General features: G+C 45.1%; 1 protein-coding gene across 1 annotated transcript; it reads right to left on the bottom strand.

Moving 5' to 3' along the window:
- Nucleotides 1-158: 158 nt before the first annotated feature.
- Nucleotides 159-17,700, bottom strand: DISP2 (dispatched RND transporter family member 2). Its single transcript, XM_052695354.1, has 8 exons — nt 17,620-17,700; nt 10,438-10,890; nt 8,728-8,757; nt 7,332-7,455; nt 6,296-6,411; nt 5,880-5,998; nt 5,095-5,192; nt 159-3,984 (listed from the first exon to the last, which is right to left on the bottom strand). The coding sequence occupies exons 1-8, from the start codon at nt 17,697-17,699 to the stop codon at nt 565-567; spliced, it is 4,440 nt and encodes a 1,479-aa protein (XP_052551314.1). The 5' UTR covers nt 17,700; the 3' UTR covers nt 159-564.
- Nucleotides 17,701-19,173: the final 1,473 nt, after the last annotated feature.

Here is a 19,173-nt window from a genome sequence, read left to right as displayed (position 1 = left end):
CTGAAGTGTTTTGTAGAGATGGATGAACGTGAATTCACATACTCAGTAGAAAATGAAAGACCTTTTTTTTTTTTTTTTTAACATTATGCTTTCCACTTGAAATCCATAGCTGTGATTTTGGTTTTTGGCTCTTTTTTTGTTTTGTTTTGTTTTGTTTGTTTGTTTGTTTGTTTGTTTTTGACATGAACTCTCTGTCCCTAAATATCTGGGGAAATTCTTCTCATTATTTCCCTCCTATGTGAGTTTAACAAGAAAAAATCTAATCACCATTTAGGAAACGACAAAACAGGTTTACTCGATACATTCCACAGTACAGCTGTGGAATGTGCCACACAGAATGTGGCACAGGACACTGGAAAGTCGAAGGGCTTCATACTCCACCATGACTGATCTAGCAATATCAGATTTGCTGGTTCTGTGAAAGCACAGGTACTTGCACAGCTGAAATACTATGAAATAGTTTCAGCCCAAAGAGAGGTGGGAGGAAAAAATTGATATTTACAGTTCTGAGGAGATTTCGACTTCCCCTTTCCCTAGCAGTACAGTTTTGTTCTCTGCAAGATTTCAACTGTTGTATCCAGAACTTTGAGCGCTAGATCGCTTGATCCAAACATCAGGCATGTCTGGTTGGCTGTTAGGTAACACAACGGGCCCTTCACTCCCTAATCCAAATCGATTTTTCCATGAAGAGCTGTTTTGCTGTGATGCTGCTGGAGAGATATCAAAGACAGTCTCCCTCAGGTCTAGACGCAGTGTATCTCTCTTCCCATTCAAGTAGCCTCTCTCTGTTTGACTGTATGAATCAGAGAGCTCTAAGACATCAGGACAAGAACTGGCTGATTCAGCAAGCTTTAGGCCTTGCTCAAAATCACTAATCGATGTCTCACTGGAGATGTTGAGCATGTCAAAAGAGCTGCCAAGAGAACAAAGGCATCTGTGAATTTTGTAGATGTCAGCAGCAGGAAGATGGCTGTTGTCTGAGGTATAATCTGACTGCTGCTGGGCAGTGTCAGTGGAGCACTGTGATTTATTGAGCTGCCCTTCTTCATTCACACCAGCTGGCTGAGTATAGTCCAGCCCAGAACTATCCCAAGCTTTTGGGCTGTATTTTCGACACTGACAATCTCTGCATAATCTCTCCCTGTGAATTTCTGCTCCTGAGCTGCTGTGCTTGTAAGGAGAGGAAGTTTGCAAGGCAGGACACTGGCACAGGACGGACTGGTCACATCCAAGGTTCTCTTGCAGATTCTGTCTCTCTCTTTCAAGGGGAGGGTGTGATCCTATTCTTGGGCACCTATTATCTTCAGCTTGCATGTCTTCGGAGGGCACCGATGGCCTGTTGGACAGCTTGCTTGTGGATGTGCTGTTGTCAAAACTGTCACTCAGTTTTCTGGACAAAGGCTGGAGCTCATATTGCTCATTTGCAGTGTTGGACTCCTGGACCTTCCGCAATCGGTTTTGCTTCTCATTTCCCCCACAGGCATAGGTTCCATTTGGCTCAGAGTCATCAGAATAATCTTTCATTGTGTGGGCACAAGGCCAAAGAATCTGCCCGCAGTTCTTCTCTGGGCCAAAGAAGCAGCACAGTGACTGGAAGAAGAAGCTGGCAAATCCACAGCTGATACACTTGATCATCATTATAAATATCCCCAACTTTCTATAGGCCAGAACTGTAGCAGGCAACATAATGACTCCTGCAGAGAACAAAGCAGATGCTGCCATCGCAGTGGCACAGCTCATCTGCTTCAGGGAAAAGGCCACTCGGCTCAGGCGGTCCGAATGGGGGCACAGATGGTAGGAGATACAATAGTTGACAGTAAAGTCAACAGAAAGACCTACTGCAGCTGAAATGAAGAGAGACTCCACCGCGTTGAGCTGCCACTCCAAGAGGACCAAAAGGCCAACAGTTACCAGGACAGTTCCTGCAATGGCAGTCACAGAGAAAACGCTAAGGAGAACATTCCAGGTAGTGAGCAGCAGCACCACAAAAGAAATGGCAATAGAGAGCCCCATGACCACTATTGTTTCTGTGCTGAGACTGTGCTGGAGGTTGTACAGCTCTAGTTTACTGGTAAACCACCCATTCTGAAGTCCCACAGGGGCAGTTTTCATTTCTTCTGTTACCCAGAGGTTGATTTCTTCATAGAAGTGTTTGGCTTTGCTGTAATTGAAGCTGTAGTGATAAACAGTTTGAAATTGCAGTACTAAGGCAGCAAGATTTCCCTCTCCATCAAATCTGAGGCCCAGATCGTATGTTTCTGCCTCTTCCCTGCCTTGTTCCAGGAGCATCATTTTGATGCAGTGTAGGAAGACTTCACTTCCATAAGGGAAAGAGAACTGATTACAGCACAGGTTGAAGCTATTGTCTCTCTGGGAGCACTGGCGACTATCCATCCACCTGACAAACTCCTCCATGAAACACACAGTAGATTTCTGCTCTGTATCAAGGTAATAGAAAGTTTGGTTCTTCACCTTTTTACAGAATTCAAAGAGCCACTTCTGGGCATCAGGACTTTGGATTGTGAAGGTGGCATCTGCCACAAGGGTGCCATTGCTTTTTGGATTGAAATGGTCCCCATTATCCACAGGCAGGATACCCCAGATGATAGTGACTGGCATACGCTGCCCTTCTCCATGCTCTAGCCTCTCAAACATGAACTGGTGGCAGTACTCAGAGTCGTACCTCTCAAAGGGGTGGCTCAGTCTGAACACCTGAACAGACGATGACTCAAGACTTGGGAGTTTGAGTTTTGGGTTGGAACAGGAAATGTAGGCACCTCCGATTGCTAAAGCGGCAAACCAGCAGATCCAGATGTACCGAAACTTGATGACCCCACAAGGCAAAAGCTTTTCAAATAACAACTTGGAGGTTTCACACAACGTCTTCTGGAGACCCCTGAGAACATAGTGGAGGGAGAGAGCCACTCTCTTGTGGCCGGTGTTTTTCCAGTAGTCTTCTGGCTTGTGAACGCAGGTTGTCGCAATGTAGCGCTCATACAGCACAGCCGAAGATGGAAGCCAAGTCATCATGAATATGAGATTCACTAGGACGGAGGTGCCCATGTAAACAGCAAAGCAGCGGATGGCTATTATATTGCTAATGTAGCTGGCATAGAAGGCAGCACCCGTTGTGAAGCAGGATGCCAACATGAGATATGCAAAATGATGCATGGTTTGACTCACCCGCTGTGAAAGCCCAGCAGAAGGGTTCTGGCTCTTGCTCAGGTTCCAGAGGTCAAAGAAGATGAAGGTGTGGTTGGCACAAATGCTGCTGAGAATGATAACAGCCATCAGGTTTACGAAAGGGAAGTAGGTGAATCTGAAGGCCACCTTGTACAAGAAGTAGGAGATCATCAAAGAGCTGAAGACAGTGAGCAGGACCATCAAGGTAATAAAGACCGAGCGTAAATAAAAAGAAATGATTAGAAAAATAGCTAATATTGCCAGAACTGGATATTTAGTATCCAGTAAAAGATAGTGCTGGAAGAGTTTCTGTTTAAGGCCCAAGTCCATTCCAGTGATAGATGTATAGTTATCAAATAGATCCCAGGATTCAAGATTGTCTAAGTAGATCCCCATCATAGATGCACCTTTCCTTGTAGGCAAAAAGAGTAGGCTGTACTTGAGAGATGGCACTTGGTACTCAATTGTCTGGGGACTAAGAAAGTCTCTGTCAACCAAGAAGTGAAGAAGCTGGTAAATAGCATTGAAGCGGGTACATTTTTCTGGGACTTTGGCACACTGAGGGTGTTTCTGTCTCATGGTCTCAGGACCTATGCATGATGGAGTGAGGATACCTTTGTGGTAGTCTGGAGCGCAGGCACGAAGGAGAGCCAGGGTGTGGGAAATGTCTCCTTGAGTTATCTCCAGACAAGAAGACCTGTTGTACAGGACAGCAATGTAGTTCCCCAGAGACCAGCTTGGGCAACATTCATTGGATTCAGTACGTTGGCAGAGGTCTCTAAAATGCACATGTGAGCGTATCTGAAAAATAGCCAGGGGAACATCATGTGAGGTCCACTCTGCACGCTTTATCTTGCTCCTCACAGTAAACCTCCCCTCCAGCTGTACAAGCCATGGCTCTCAGTGACAAACTGCACATACTAAAGCAATTGAAGCACACTAGCCTACTGCCAAAAAAGGAAACCTTGTCTATTATTTACAGGTTATAACCTCTGATTTGAAAATTTGGATCCTTCTCCACTATCCTAGTGACAACTTTGCCCTTCATTTTGCAGGTGTTCTCAAGGCTAGTACAGAAGGGGGAGATACTTTCTACTGATTTTATTTTATATTTATTTTTATTTTACTCCTTATATTATTACTAGATTTGCTAGTGGAATCACTGGCAGCCAAAGAAATCATATGCAGTCCTCCAGGGCACACAGTCTTGTTGTCTTACCTGTTATGCCTTGGGACTTCTAGCTCTGTGCGTTTCTCCATTGCAGGCATTACTGTGCTGGCAGCTGCAGGCACACCACAGCAGCTCAGGTGTGGCTGACAACATGACTAGCACTGCTGAGTGTGCAATATGCAGTGATGTGGATGGGTCTGGAAGCCTGCACCCTCTGTGTGCTGTGAGATGGTTTAAAACCTAGTTTGGCTGCAGCTCCCATAACTGTGTATCTGACACGGTGTAGTGTGAACACAGAGGCTTCTGCCAGCAGAATGTCAGGCTTTTGCAGTGGAGGTTTCCTGGAGTCTTATCACTTAGAGTTGTTCAAGATCCTGTGGCAAACTAATCCTATTAAACGTCCCTTTTAAAAAACACTGTGGCAGTTTCCAGGACAACAGCTCCATTTTGGTAATTAGGTTCTGCTGCTCAACATTCTCAACAGCTTCTGATGGACGTCTTTGGCTTCTGGACAAGGTTTTTTGCCCAGTGACTGTGTATTCTTGTTTAATGGCAGCTGGACTTCAGGGATAGGTGAAATCATTCTTATGTTGCTAGGTAGGTAAAATGCTCTGGAGTTCTCTAGGCTGAAACCTGCTCTGCAGCTTATGTTGTTTTTTCTGCCTTTCAGCTAGCTATTCAAGATAACGACAGTCAGAAAAGAGATAATATGTATATATGTTCTTTGTGACATTACTAACCTTGTCTTGTTCAATTTGACACATGGACTGAATAGCTTGCAAGTTCCATAAGCTCCCAGCAGTTGTGGACATAAATACCAGCTTGGAATAGCCCTTCTCTGAAAGAAAGGAAAATGTAAAAGAACAGGAAAAAAAAAGCCAACAGCAGGTATTAGGTAATGAAGATGAGTTAATCAAGCTGGTTGGAGTAGACCCTCTGGGCATTGAAATAAATAAATAAGTAAACTGTGCTGTCTCCAAGGCACAAGTCCACAGGACTCCCTGAAGACAGCCAGGTCATGAAGCGGCTTGTAGTGACTGGTAGCATCCCCATGTGTGATCTGACCCAGCTCCTCACCCAGCTGTCAGCAGCAGGAGAACAAGGATGGAATGTTTTCAAAATGCACTCTCCATGCCGATAGCTTGTTTTCAGTAAGTGCTGCCATCTGGTGCTGCACCCTCTCTTAGAGAGTGAGGAGCTGAAGTCCAGCCAAGAACTCCCAAGGACCTGACAGTTTGGTGTTTGACTGATCTCAAAAGTGGAGTTGAGGCAGGGGAGGGAGTCAGACTACCTGCATGCTGTTCCTCTTTCTTCTATTTATTAACAAGTTTGAGGTATCTTGGAGTAGTGGTGTTGTTTTTTCCTGTTTTTCACTATCGTATGTATTTCAAGAAGAAAAGAAGAAAGGGGAGTGGCATTGTGTGCATGGCTTTCTCAGAGCTCTTCCCAGTGTCTTAAAACACTTTAACAATTCTGTACACTGTTGAATTCTGGGTGCATACTGCTCCATCACAACTCCACTCACCTGGGGGACCGCAAAAGAAACCATCTACTCCATAGGTTTGTTCCACCATTCTCCGTGTCCTTGCTTCTTGTCCTCCCTGAACAGCCTTTTGTCCTCTGCTAGTGCCAATGTCATCATAGCTAGCAAGAGATGATATAATTTGTGTAAGTAGAGAGATCAGCTGGCAACGAGTGATGTTGACTAGCGAGTCTCTGGTAAACTGTGAAATAAACACATGGAGAGTTCAGAGCCTAATTCCTAGTATCCAGAGTGGGGAAACAAAGCACATTGCAAGGCAGCAGACTTTATACCCTCCAGTGCTCGGTTGCTTTCTAGCACAGGATGTACACTGTAATTCACATAAGTATCTTGGAACAGTGAATCGGTACCTGTATACCCACCATTTTCCTCAAAGCTCCCTCACCAAATGCAAATACCTTTTCTTCTCAGCATATGGAGAAAGGGAAAAGGTCTTCTTGTGGCCCGTATGGCTCTCTACATTCCTCCATACAATGAGCTTTCTGCCAATGTCAGTATCTCGTGGCTCAAAACCCTGTAGTCAAGCAGAAGGGTTTTATCATCAGCTTGCATTTTAGCTTAGCTTAGCATTCCTTAATGCTTCTTCTTAGACATAGAAACTATATGAGACTATTTGAGATGATTCCTGCATCTTGGAGAGATACACACATTGATTTTTCTCTGGAAATACTGCATCCAAGAGATGAGAGGAAAAAAATATTTCTCCTTTCCTTTTTGGGCATGGATAGCTATAGTGTGAGTCCTCAGCACTGCAGAGATGGGCTGGTGGTTGTTGTTGGCACAGGGTGTCCTCCCTAACCCAGCTCAAGAGTGAAGCTCAGCCCTCCCGCAGCTGCCAAGTGTAACCCAAAGTTTGCTGTGCCCCCGTCCTGAGAGATGCACTCTTTCTAAGGAGGGAAATCTGGAGATGCATCTCTGTAGGCTGGAGCAAACAGTCCTTAGGAGTGAGCTGGAGTGTTTAGAAGCTGATGAGGACATACTACCAGAGCAGCATGCTGGGTCTCAGGAAGGGGACTTAACACTGAATACTAACAGAATTGCTTCACCAGTGAAAGCTATTGAGCAGTGCAGCAGTGAAATAGCAAGGAATAAAAGCCTTTCACTAATGAGTGATGTCACTATTTCTGTTTTTGTGACTGTGGTATCAAAGAAACAGTGAGTACTGAACATTACTCTGAAACATTATGTCCATCCAGAAGGAATCTTGCTTTGGTTGCACACTGTGAAGATAAGAGGGAAGAAGATAGCAGATCACTGATAAACACTGCTGTTTATTTCTAGTGGCTTTAGTGTCCTCCTGTCCTGCCTTGCTGCCTCTATCTGCAGAGAAGGAGGGAAGCATAGGCTTGTTTTGTATAGGCAGAAAGAACACATTACTAGTCGCCCTGTGGATTTCCTTTTGTTCACACTGACATATTGCCTGTAGGGACTTACCATCAGGGGTTCTGAAAAATCCGGCAAATTTCCAACAAGCAGGCCAGCTAAAGTACAAACCACAACTGTCACCGCACACAGCACCAGGACAGCAATAGGCCACTCTGCGATCATTTGAGAATAACTAGAATCAACAGGAGGAGAAAAAATGCAGCTGTTAGAGCCCTTCTGCTATTAGCATGAAAGCTGCTGTTGAGCCGACACAGTGCTAATAAAGGAAGTTAAAAGAATTAGGGGTTTTTGGTTTGAGCACTTGTTTATTGAAAAGCTTAGAGGTTCTAGTACAGCTATTAATGAATGTATTATATTTCCACTATATTAGAGGCAACTCTAATTAACTCAGGTAACCACATTTTGCCTCTGTATATTTTCCTGCTTTTTCAATCGGAAATAATAAAACCCAGACTCTTCCATCCTAAGGCAAAAGGAAGCTTTAAATATTTAACTTAAAAGGCTGCATTTAGAAGGAGCTTCTCATGCTTTCGTTTTTCCCATTGTGCAATCTACACCAGTAGCTATTTGGCCTGCAGATTTTCTGCCCATGGACCCTAAGAAGTTTAGCTATTCTGAAAGGTCTCCCGAAGATAACTAGCTCAAGCAAGTCATTATTATTGCTTTAAATTCACTCGCTATATGGGAGCCTGCCTTACTGCTGGGAAATACGTAGACACCTGCAAAGTTAAAAGAGGATGGAAACCACTGATCTGATGTTCAACCACCATTAGGACTGTCAGCAGCAGTCATGAAGTGAGCAAGTGTTTTCTGAATCTGCAGGATGAGAGACTCACCCTGATTGCAGCCTCAAAGCCAAACACTGACCCTACAACAAAAGCACCAGCAAGTGCTGCAGATCAGGGTTTGGAGAACACACAAAACCACATAAACTGGTGTAATATGGTGCTCCTTCAAACAACTTTTCACGTGAGTTTAGATCAGGCCTATTTTGTTTTTATTTTTTTTTTCAATTTAAGCCTCATGAATCATTGTGCATAGCCTTGCAACAAAGATCTCTCCTACTGTAACTTGTGAGAAAATGCAGAACTCTACTGCTATTGCTCCTGATACCCTTCTGATTACCCATCTGGTGGGCCAAGCTGGCTTAACCCAGCCAATGTAACTATAATATAAAGCTTCTGTATGGACTAGAGCCAGGCACCTGCTCTGAAAACGGCCATCAAAGCACCGTTGCTATTCATTAGTACAGGTTGTACAAGCAAATAGAAATTTTTCCAGATGGATGAGAAGCATGGAGCAGGGAGTGCTGACCTTGCCTCTGAAACTGGGCCTGCTGGGGAGGTTCAGTCACCAGCACTGATGCCCTGCATTTGCTAATAGCAGAGTAGGAGAGTCATGATAGTAGGATATAAGAATGGCAAGGATTTGATATTAAGCATACCTTTTGGGCATCCTGAAAGCCTTGTCATGTCTGCAGACAGAAAAAAAAAAAAAAAAGGCATGCATTTATTATCTTCCTGCCAAGCACTGTCTTGGGTACCTAGTAAGCAAGTTTACCCCTTCAGAAGCAGAGCCACTGCTGTGGGAGTTGTTTGGCACCAGATGAGTTTGGGTAATGAATAATAGGGTCTTTCCCTCTCTCTCTGGCATTTTAACCAAATCAAATGGGAAAACCCTTAGTAATTCCTCTGTGTTGCCCCTCCAGAAAACTGAATAGAATTTAAATGACATAACATAATCTCATAGGAATCACAGTTTAACACTTATCCATGAAAATCTATATTTTTCAAGTGCTTTTCTGCTGAATTTTTAACTTACTTCTTGGCAACAGTGTAACTCTATGAAATTTTATGATCAGAGCTAACAATGCCTATAGTTTTTATTTCCTGTTAAACTCAGCAAGGATTTTCCAGAAAGTCAATCTCATTTGTTTCCTGAGCCAATTCAGAGATGACATTTGTCCAATCTAGAGGAAAAGGAGGCCAGCAGAGCTGCTCAGAACATTTTCCTGGTGTTTCCATCACAGAGCAGCTCTTGTCATTCTTTGTAGAGCTCTGAGGGATAAAAGAAAGAAGCCTTTCTGAGGGGATCCGAGGTTACCTTTATTAGTGAATCCCTATGGGCAATCTTAACAAAAAAACTGTATTTCAGTGGTCACCATATCTGAAGGGCCTTTCCTTCTGCTCTCCATTTCCACCTGTCTCCCTGAAATGCATGGTCTCATCACTCTAATGCTCCACAGATTCGAGAGAGAGGGGAGCAGAGAAAAATCCTCATAGATTTTTCCTCTAAGAGGAGTCCCTATTTAGCTGCACGCTGCCTGTCCTTTGTTAATTCTTCCACAGTAGCTTCTCAAGCAGAATTGCTCAGGCTAAAAACCTTATTCTATCATTGTTATAACATCACTTTTCTGTCTGCTAGTGCTGCACATTCTGCCAGTGATTTGCAGTCCAGCTGCATTTCCTACTTGAATAACCTGTTAGAGAGAAAGCAGCTAACAATTTTATTGATGCAATATTGATGCAAATGCAAACACAGACAAATTAAATCCTCTGTTAATGGTTAGAAAATGAGACCATAAAGGACTATTGTGCCTAACCCTGCACTGCTGTAAAAAAGCAGGGAATCCTACACCATTGAACTTTGCTTGCTGCCTACTGCTTGTTGCAAAGCAACCTGGAAGACCAAGTCGTATTCCCCAACTTTGTATTTCTCACTTTATTTCCCTCCCCTCCATCATAGGCAGCAGCTTCACTGGGAATAGAAAAATAAATGACCCGAGCTCTTATCACTCAGAAACTCTGCCAAGATAAAGGATTAGCCAGCTGGCTATCTTGAGTGCAAATGGAGAAAAGGGGAGGATCACAGAAGATGGGCATGATCACAGCTGGGTGATGCAGGAGTAACAGAGTGACCTTGACTCTATTCATCAGGTCACCTTGAGAAGTAAATCCTGACTCTCCCAGGTGCAGGAATGGTAGTTGTATATGTTCCTAATGGGTGGAAAGAGAAAATTCTATCCCTCTATATTTCTGGGGGCATCTACTGCTTCAAACTGGTAAGCAAAATCACTCAGAGCCTTCCGATCCTGTCCCAAAGTTCAGGAGATGCCTTCTGTAAACTGCTGAACCGTTCTCCATATGCCTCTTACCTGACTGTTACAATGTGGTGCTGCACCGGTTGGGAGAGTCGTTGCCCAGGGGACCACCGTTTCCAAGGGGTTTCCAAAGCCTCATGATGAGAAGCTGGGACAGGATCGCTGCTGGAGAGGTGAGAACACAATGTGGACCTCTCACCATGCCCAGGGAGCAGGGGCAGGCCATAGCTGCCTCGGGGCTCCTGCTGATTGCAGGAGTAATACAAGTGATGCTGTTGCGCGTCCTGGGAGCTGGATGGTACCTGACCATTGGACTGGGTGGAGATTGGCCCCAGCGTGTGGCTGGAGGAGGGCAGGTGGTCTCCCCCCAGCCTGGGCGATGCAGGAATGGGGCAGTGATGGACCGGGCAGATTCTTTCCCAAGAAGTGCCGCTGTAGCTGGGCTCAGTGTTTGCGATCTCTGGCATGGCGAGACAGGTCTGGCAAGGTCCTGCATTTCTTTTTTCTCTGTGAGGAAACAAAGGGATGGTAAAACTTTTTCTGTTACAGCATCAGGAGGGCTATGCTGGGGAATTGCATCTTGTCTCCCACTTAATGCAAGACATGAGACCTCAGCCTCTGTTTACTGTATCAAGAGCCAGGGCTGAGCTGAACCATGATTTTTACAGAAACATCCATGCCTCGCTCATGGAGTGCAGCTGATGGTGAATCTATCATACCTTTTTGCATGTTATTCCAAAATTATGAAAAATAGCGTAACATGCCCTTGAACAGTTTTCAGCTCCTCTAGTGGCTGTGGTCTTAGAAACCAGGTATGGCTTCAATGTATAGGCAGAGTTAAGTTAATTAAATGCTAATGGCATTTAATTAGATGGGCCTCCTTATTCCTTCTTATTTCTTCCAAGGGATTTCAGTGCAAAAAAAAGGGCAAAACACACTGGCTGGTGATAAAGGTAGGATCCTAATGTGGAAGCACAGAGTAATTACAGAGATCTGAGTCTTTGTGACAGCAAGAAAACCCCTCACACACTGTAGGATGATGTCACACTGACCCAAAAGTGCCTTTGAAATTACCATCTCACTGTCAGGGAGCTTCAGAAGCACTGTGCAATTTGGAGTTCAGAAGGCAAGAATGATATGGATACACCTACAGCCTCTGGTGGTCGATCAGAGAATGTGCCATGGTGTCTACAGCTGAGTAATATGCCTGCTGTAGTGTCTGACATTAAGCATTAAGTATAATGGATGATTTGGGCCAGCTAGAATAACAAAGTGTCTTGAGTTGTCAGAGAATTATGAGTACTGGATTGAGACAAGAATGAAATGAACTTCAGCCTGAGGCACCTGATGAGATGTGGAGAAAAACTGAAGACAAAATACAACTGAGAAGGGAATATTTTCAAAACTTTGCAGAGTTCATCTCATTTCTCTTTCTGATAGACATGGAAAAAGACAGAATTTTAGCAATTACAAGTCTCCGGAATTGCACCCGAAGTTAAATAATAGTATCAATGACAAAAGAGATTTGAAGATTTCCGTTAGTTCAGTACTGCTTGAAAATTGTTATTTTTTCCAGAAAGGAGGACATATTGGCCTTGGCAGCTCATGCTGTGTACTTTCCAACATCAATTGAGCTTATCAACACTGGGAAACTATATTTCATGATTATACAGAATAGGCTCGTTTCACTAAAATCATTACGACCGAGCAATGTTTGCAGTAGCAGTTATACCAATGCTGGTGTGGAGACTCATGGCACAGGTATTCCAGTCACTGCTACTTGCACATACAACCTATCCAGGACTAGTAACAAAGATATCTTGCCTAGTTAGATACCATCCAGTGCTATTTTTAGTTGTTGGTTATGTAGTTACACACAGAGATGACATAGTCGAAGTTGCTTATCACAATGTCATTGACTTTGGAAGCAGTAACTGATGTTCACATGCAGCTTTTGGGTCACGAAATTGGCAAAACAGTTATAGAAAGAGTTAGCAAATGCCTCTGCATCCCTGGGAAAAGAAGGTACACCCAAAGGCAGGAAAGTCAGATCGGATCTGTGAGACTGCTGATTTTTCTTAAGGCAGCAGACGTACAAATTGGTGGCAACAAGACAAAGTTTGCACTGAAGCAAGTGCCAGAAAACCTGCAGACAGATGTGTGCACACCTCATTGATAGGCTTGACAGGTTTTTCTCAACAGTTCTAGCACTCAGCTGCCTCTGCTCTGCAATACAAAGGACTAATAAGACTTCAGCTAGCTCAGTATAGTGAGAGGAAGTGCTGTTTGCAAAGCCCAAGCTCCCGAATAGATTGTGACAATGATATCCCATTCTCCCGAAGAGTTTGTCAAAAGATATAATATAAAATCCTGTAGCATGAAGTCCTTGTTGTCTTGCCACAGATAGATTAGTGGAAGGATTACCTAGACTTTCAAGGGAGTGATTTGGGTTATAGCTCTATGAAGGCAGCTTACAAAGAAGGCTACAAATTTTTTGGTGGTGTATACAAACACGCTGCACAAGACAATAAATCAGATGTCAGCAATGCGTTCATAAGATGGAATCTGGGGCTTGCTACAGCCTCATCAAAGTCACCTGCACTGGAGGGATTTGCATTCAGCTGTACAACTGCAGTGTAGAGCAGGTGCAACAAAGGCAGAGAAGGGAAAGCTTGTGGTCTGTGGCAATGAATGAAATGGCATATTTAATTAATTATTGCCCATTTACAATAATTGCAGAACCAACCAGCCAGGGACATAGTAACCACCACATCCTCCCTATCTATAGCAAGTCTCAGGGACGAGGTTTATTTGTGAGAGTATCACACTTCCATTCTTGAGATAAAAGTGTAACTCCTCTTCCTTCTCCCAGATTTCCAGCGGTTGCAGTGCAAGTTAATTTTATTTGTAGGCTTGTAGTTTTGTATTAGCAGAGCTGAGGCACTGAATTATCATCATAAAGCTGGAACTGTGGTTGTGTTATACTTCTGCAAAATCTAGACCTCTTCTTGATGCTTCTAGACCCCTTTTTGATGTCTCTTATTTATTATTTTTATATCTCTGATTTATTATTTTCAACATCTTCATCAATGACCTTGATGAGGGAATAGTGGCCACCCTCAGCAAGTTTGCTGATGATACGAAGTTAGGAGGATTGGCTGACATGCCTGAAGGCTGTGCTGCCATTCAGTGAGACCTGGACAGGCTGGAGAGCTGGGCAGTAAGAAACCAGATGAGGTTCAACAAAAGCAAGTGTAGAGTCTTGCCTCTAGGGAGCAATAATTGCATGCACCAGTACAGGTTGGGGGATGAGCTGCTGGAGAGGAGCTCTGCTGAGAGGGACCTGGGTGTCCTGGTGGACGACAGGTTGGCCATGAGCCAGCAGTGTGCCCTTGTGGCCAAAAAGGCCAATGGCATCCTGGGGTGCATTAAAAAGAGCGTGGCCAGCAGGGAGGTGATCCTCCCCCTCTACTCTGCCCTGGTAAGGCCTCATCTGGAGTACTGTGTGAAGTGCTCTGGAAAGAGTCCAGCAGAGGTCTACAAAGATGGTGAAGAGCCTGGAGCATCTCTCTTATGAAGAAAGGCTGAGTGAACTGGGTCTGTTTAGCCTTGAGAAAAGAAGACTGAGAGGGGACCTGATAAAGGTCTATAAATATCTAAGGTGTGGGGGGCAAAGTGGCGAGTCCAGACTGTTTTCAGCAGTGTGTGGAGACAGGACGAGGGGGAACAGCCAGAAACTGGAGTATAGGAAGTTCTGTACAGATGTGCACAAGAACTTCTTTACGGTGAGGTGACGGAGCACTGGGACAGGCTGCCCAGGGAGGTGGTGGAGTCTCCTTCTCTGGAGATGTTCAAGACCCGCCTGCACACCTACTTATGTGACCTGGTGTAGGGAACCTCGACGATCTCTGGAGATCCCTTCCAACCACTATGATTCTGTGATTGTGATTCTGTGATTCTGTGATTTCCTCTCTACCTTCCATGTATCATTTTCCTTAATTTAGGTACATCTTAAGTAAGATGTTTTTCAAAAATGCATAATTCACAGAAACTACCGCACTGACAATTTATGCTTCTGGTATTTCCACACCTGTAAAATATGTGGGTTTTTTTGTTTTTTTTTTTTAAGGGAAAACAAAATTCTTTTTCATGTAAACTGCTGGATTTGCATTGGCAGTGGGCACAAGAGGCTTTTCATAACTGAATTAGTCTGAGGACTACACTGCCATGTCTGCCTGCATCATCTGTTACACTGGACAGGAGGAAAAGGCTTTCACCAGAAAAAAAACACTTTGAAGATAATCAGGGAAATGCAAGAAACATGCGCTGAAAAATTCCATGTCCAAAACCCTCAGCTACACAATCTCCTGGTGGCAAAGACAGGTGGCAAATCCTTGGATATCACAGATTGCATTCATTTTTTTTTTGCACATACATTAATGCATTCAATGCTAATAGTTAACAGACAAGCCCACTCCCCTTGATTATCACCTTTGCTGTGAAATACTGTCATGTTCTGTTCTTTCTTCTCATGTGGTCTCAGCTCCATCCCCTGGCTGCTCAGCGACTTCATGTTTTAGAATAACTTTAGCTAATTCAAATCATTCAGTTTTGAGTCTTCTTTGTTATCTCCTTTTCAGGCTGCACAATTACAGTTCTGTCAATCACGCTCCAGATCCAAGTTGCTTTATGCTCATCTCCAACTCTGTGACAATGTGACCTTGGTTATCCAAAATCTCCAGGGAAACCTGGAGCTCACAAATAATGATAGTTTTGGTTAATTACTGGTGACAGTTCTGCAGGTTTTGAGTCTTCAGTTGCTATGCTCTCAATTAGCCAGGGTGCTGGTGCATTTGATCTGCTGAGATCTGCACCGGAGATGTAGGCTGGTCCTTGACACCTACTAGCATGTCACTATGACTTTTCTGGGTATCTAGGACCCTGAATTGTGTTTGGAAAATGGTTGTGGGTGTATTCCTGATTATTGTGTACTGTCAGACAGAAGAAGAGGTGGGCAAGAGCATTACACTGGACTAACACCAGGGGAAGAGAAAAATTCTTTTGAATGTTCATTCCCATTCAGGACTGTGTAACATGTTTGACATATTTGGGATGGTGTGGGCAGAAATGGCCTCTCAGCCACAGAAAAGCCTACAGAAGCAGCCTGACAACCTCCTTTTTCTTCAAGCTCAACTGGATGCAACTAAAGAGATGCAGAGAGAAGGAAGATGAGCTGTATGCAGGTGACAGGCTGGAACAAACTGCTCCTGAGACCCAAATGAGTTGCATTTGTCATGCTGCTTCCCCATCTCTTCCCTTGAGATGCCTAGACAGGATGATAATCCAATTTATGAAACTGCCCAAGTCCCTTTAAGTGCAGCAGTGCTTTTCTGAGGCAAGCAGCAGGGCACAGGGAGCTCTGTGCAGATGTGCACGAATCAGCAAAAGTGTCTCTTCCCTTTTCCTCTTCCCACAGGAAAATGGTCAAGATGACACCATTGTTATTGCTTATGTTTGCTTGTGCTTTTAACATGACAAGTGCATGTATCCGGAGATTATGGGAGAGCTTATTGCATTTCACTCTCACCCATTATGTAGGTTCACTGCCCAGCTGGCAGGGAGGGATGGGCACCTGTCAAGCAATTCATCTCCTTCGTCGGCAGGGTCAAATTTTTGTACACTGGAAAATTTCTGTGTAGTTACTCCCTGTTTTGCTTTTTCAGTCTAGTAGCAAGATAACATGTATCCTTAAGAAGCCTTACAATCTTTTTTTTAATGAGACTCCTGCGTATGCTAAATCTTCATGAAAAATTAATGAGACTGAAAAGCTCTGCTTCCCACGTAGTCTGCCAAGAAAAGTTTAGTTTTATTATCCTTTCCATTGACTCATCTGAACAGCCTTACCCTCACCCCAGGCAGCTAGCAGTGCTGTGGGCACAGGTGTTTGGGATGGGGTGCAAGCAGACACAAAGGGCTCAGCCATCCCCACCCAGTCTCCAGCTCCAGGAAGGTCTGGATACACTGGCAGTGTAAAACAAGCAGATGTTCGAACCTGTTTGCTCACTCCTATTTTGAAGAAAACTACACCTTACTATCCCAGCCTTAAGAAGGTCAGAAAGAAGGTGTTGTTTATCGATGGTCATTTCAGTCAAGCATTGGCTTAGGCCAAAGGACAGGTGCTACAGAGCTAACCCTTCTGTGGCTACATGAACAGCCTTGCTTAAAGAAGCATTTATGTATAAGCTTGCTCAGGAGTCAGAGAACTATCGTAATTGTCATAAATTTTAGTTCTTGAGTGTACAGCATGAGATAAAGTCAAGGCACCCATTCAGCTGATGTAATTTGTATCCATAACTGAACTCTGACAGGCTGCAGTATTCATTTTAAAGGATCTGTTCAAACGAGCAAGGATTAGACAGGCAAGTAAAGCTAATGGGGCATTGCTGGTGCTCAGACCCCACCCAATGCCTGAGATTTAAGGCTGAGATGTGCAGAGCTAAGGGGATGCGACTGCCCCACTGGATCCCCCAGGCAGGTGGGGATGGCTTAGCGTGAAGATCCTGTGTCAGGCAGAAGTGAAACTCTTTGGGCTTTCAGAATGAATCTGTGTGTTGTTGAACTCAGGATGTGCCTTGCTCAGGAGAATCTGAAGAACTCAGATCTGTTGCCTTCAGTCTAACAAATGGTAGTGTGGTCAAAAATTTGGGGATGGCTCTATGCCCAGGATCATAGGCTTGTTGGCATTTCTAGAAAATTGCAATGATTATGGCTTCCAGCCTGGTTTGAGACACCAGTTAAGGAAGCATATGGCATGGGGGGCAGAAGGAGAGAGCTGCAGGGTTTTATAGAAAAAAACCTTTGAATTGAAACCAGTTCTTATCCAAAGCCTGGTGAAAAGAGGACTTCATCCAAAACATGCTGCACACTGCTAGCAATACTTCACCATTTGCAGGTGGGGTTGCTCACCTACTGCATGACAAAAAACCCCCAAGGAGGCCAAGTTCGCCACCAGCACAGGAGGCACGAACCACGAGGGTGCCAGCCGGACAGCGCGGCTCTTGTAAACCCCGAAACGAGGGGCTTAGGACGAAAGGCACATGCCCCTCGATGGGGCTGGAAGGCAATGTCAAGGCGCGGGATAACCGAGCCTCGCCCAGTGACCCCCCCAAAACAGCAGACACCGCCGAGCGCTCACCGCCGTCCCCCGCAGCTCCGCGCCGGTCTCTGCGCTCCTACCTGGGCGAGGCGGAGGCGCGGCCACGGCGCGTCCCCTCGGGCCGCTGCTCCCGGCGCGGCGAGGCCGGCCCGGCCTCCATGACCGGCTGCGGAGGCAGCGGGGCGCTGTCCGCAGCTCGCGGTGCTGAACGCTCCCGGCGAGGCGGCGGCGAGAGCTCCGCGCAGCGCTTGCGCGACCGCGGAGGCGGGCCCGGAGCAGCCGGCCAATGACCACGGGGCGCTGCCGGTGGAGGCTGAGGACGAGTGGAGGGCGGGGGAAAGCCGGAGGAGAGGCTGGGCGGTGTGGGTGAGCCCTCGGGTGTTGTCCGCATTTTTGGGAGGAGACTGAGACAGAAAGGTACAGGTAAGAACTCTGGGCAATGCAAGAATGTGGGGTTCTCTCAAAGGTGGAGCAAAGCACCTCCAGCCCCAAACTCACTGTGTGTTGTCACTGAAAGATGTGCAGTAGAGCAGGCTATATGTTTGAGTAGTGCATTTTTAGGATGGCAGGTCCCTTGAAGAGTTGTGCTGCCCAAGGTAGGAAAGCTGCCAGAAGCACTCTTAGACTTCTTATCACAGGTGCAGGGCAGCATGTTGAAGTGCAGACGTTCACTATCTGGATTTTAGCAGAATTAAGTTTGTTTAAATAGATGGTAGCTTTGAAATAGCTGAGCTGAAAGTTAGAAGAATACAAGGAGGTCAGATCTGCTAACACTGGCTATCAGTACTGTAGCCCCATGTGAATGTCCATGACATTACTTGTGCTGGAAATGGCCTGAACCTTTCTCACGCCTATGCATATGGCCAGGAGAGTGACAGCAACCTTCTCTCTTCTCATGATTCTACATGTGGCTGTGGGCATGGCTGTGACCTCCTTTCGCATGGCTGTGTCTATGACCCTCACAGGGGCAGTGACCTTCTCTCATATGAAGGTAGCATCCTTCTTCACATGATACAAAAAGGCCGAAGCAAAAAGGGAGAGTATTATATAAGAGAGTATCCTGTAATTCCCACTAATCCTCTAGCTGTTTGGAATAAGCCCTTCCTGCCTCAATGACTTAAATCCCACATCAGTTTAAAGAATAAAAAGCTTTCTCTAACGCTACTATACTTTCTCCAACTGTAGGCTATCACCTCTTCAAACCCAGCAGGAGGGACTTCCAACAGCCAGGCTTCAAGTGTCCTAGTGAGATGAAACCCACTGAAGTGCTGCCCACAGCGAGGGGAGCAGCCTGCTTTGCTGAGCCTTAGCCTCAGAAATGCCTGGTAGGATCAGATACGTCGTGCAGCTAGAGAGTAGCTTGTATTATGTTGCTCAGCAGGAAAGACAGAAACTTGGTATCTACTGACAGGATTGACTGGGATTAATGGGATGGCAAGGGTATGGTTGCTGTTTCCTTTACTTTCTTCCCGACGCTAAATAATAATACTTACAGCAGCAGTAATAATAATAAAGCCATGGGAGCTGAAAGGACTATGGGAATAGTCTGAATTGCAAACATCTCACAGCTTCTGACAGACAGTTGCACCATACAGCTTCTAGTTTGGCTCAGTGCGATGTGTGAACTCCGTGTC

This window comes from Tympanuchus pallidicinctus, unplaced genomic scaffold (genome assembly GCF_026119805.1).
Source record: "Tympanuchus pallidicinctus isolate F22 unplaced genomic scaffold, pur_lepc_1.0 scaffold3, whole genome shotgun sequence".
NCBI classification, from domain to species: domain Eukaryota; kingdom Metazoa; phylum Chordata; class Aves; order Galliformes; family Phasianidae; genus Tympanuchus; species Tympanuchus pallidicinctus.
The sequence above is the reverse complement of the archived record's forward strand: the minus strand, read 5'-3'. Positions and strand labels throughout refer to the sequence as shown.

Excerpts from the sequence above, each read along its gene's own strand:
- DISP2 (XM_052695354.1), bottom strand. The coding sequence starts at position 17,699 with ATGGAGGCCGGGCCGGCCTCGCCGCGCCGGGAGCAGCGGCCCGAGGGG. Across the intron at positions 8,758-10,437 it reads CACCACATTGTAACAGTCAG|ACATGACAAGGCTTTCAGGA; the intron begins GTAAGAGGCATA and ends TTCTGTCTGCAG. Across the intron at positions 5,193-5,879 it reads TTTCTTTTGCGGTCCCCCAG|AGAAGGGCTATTCCAAGCTG; the intron begins GTGAGTGGAGTT and ends CCTTTCTTTCAG.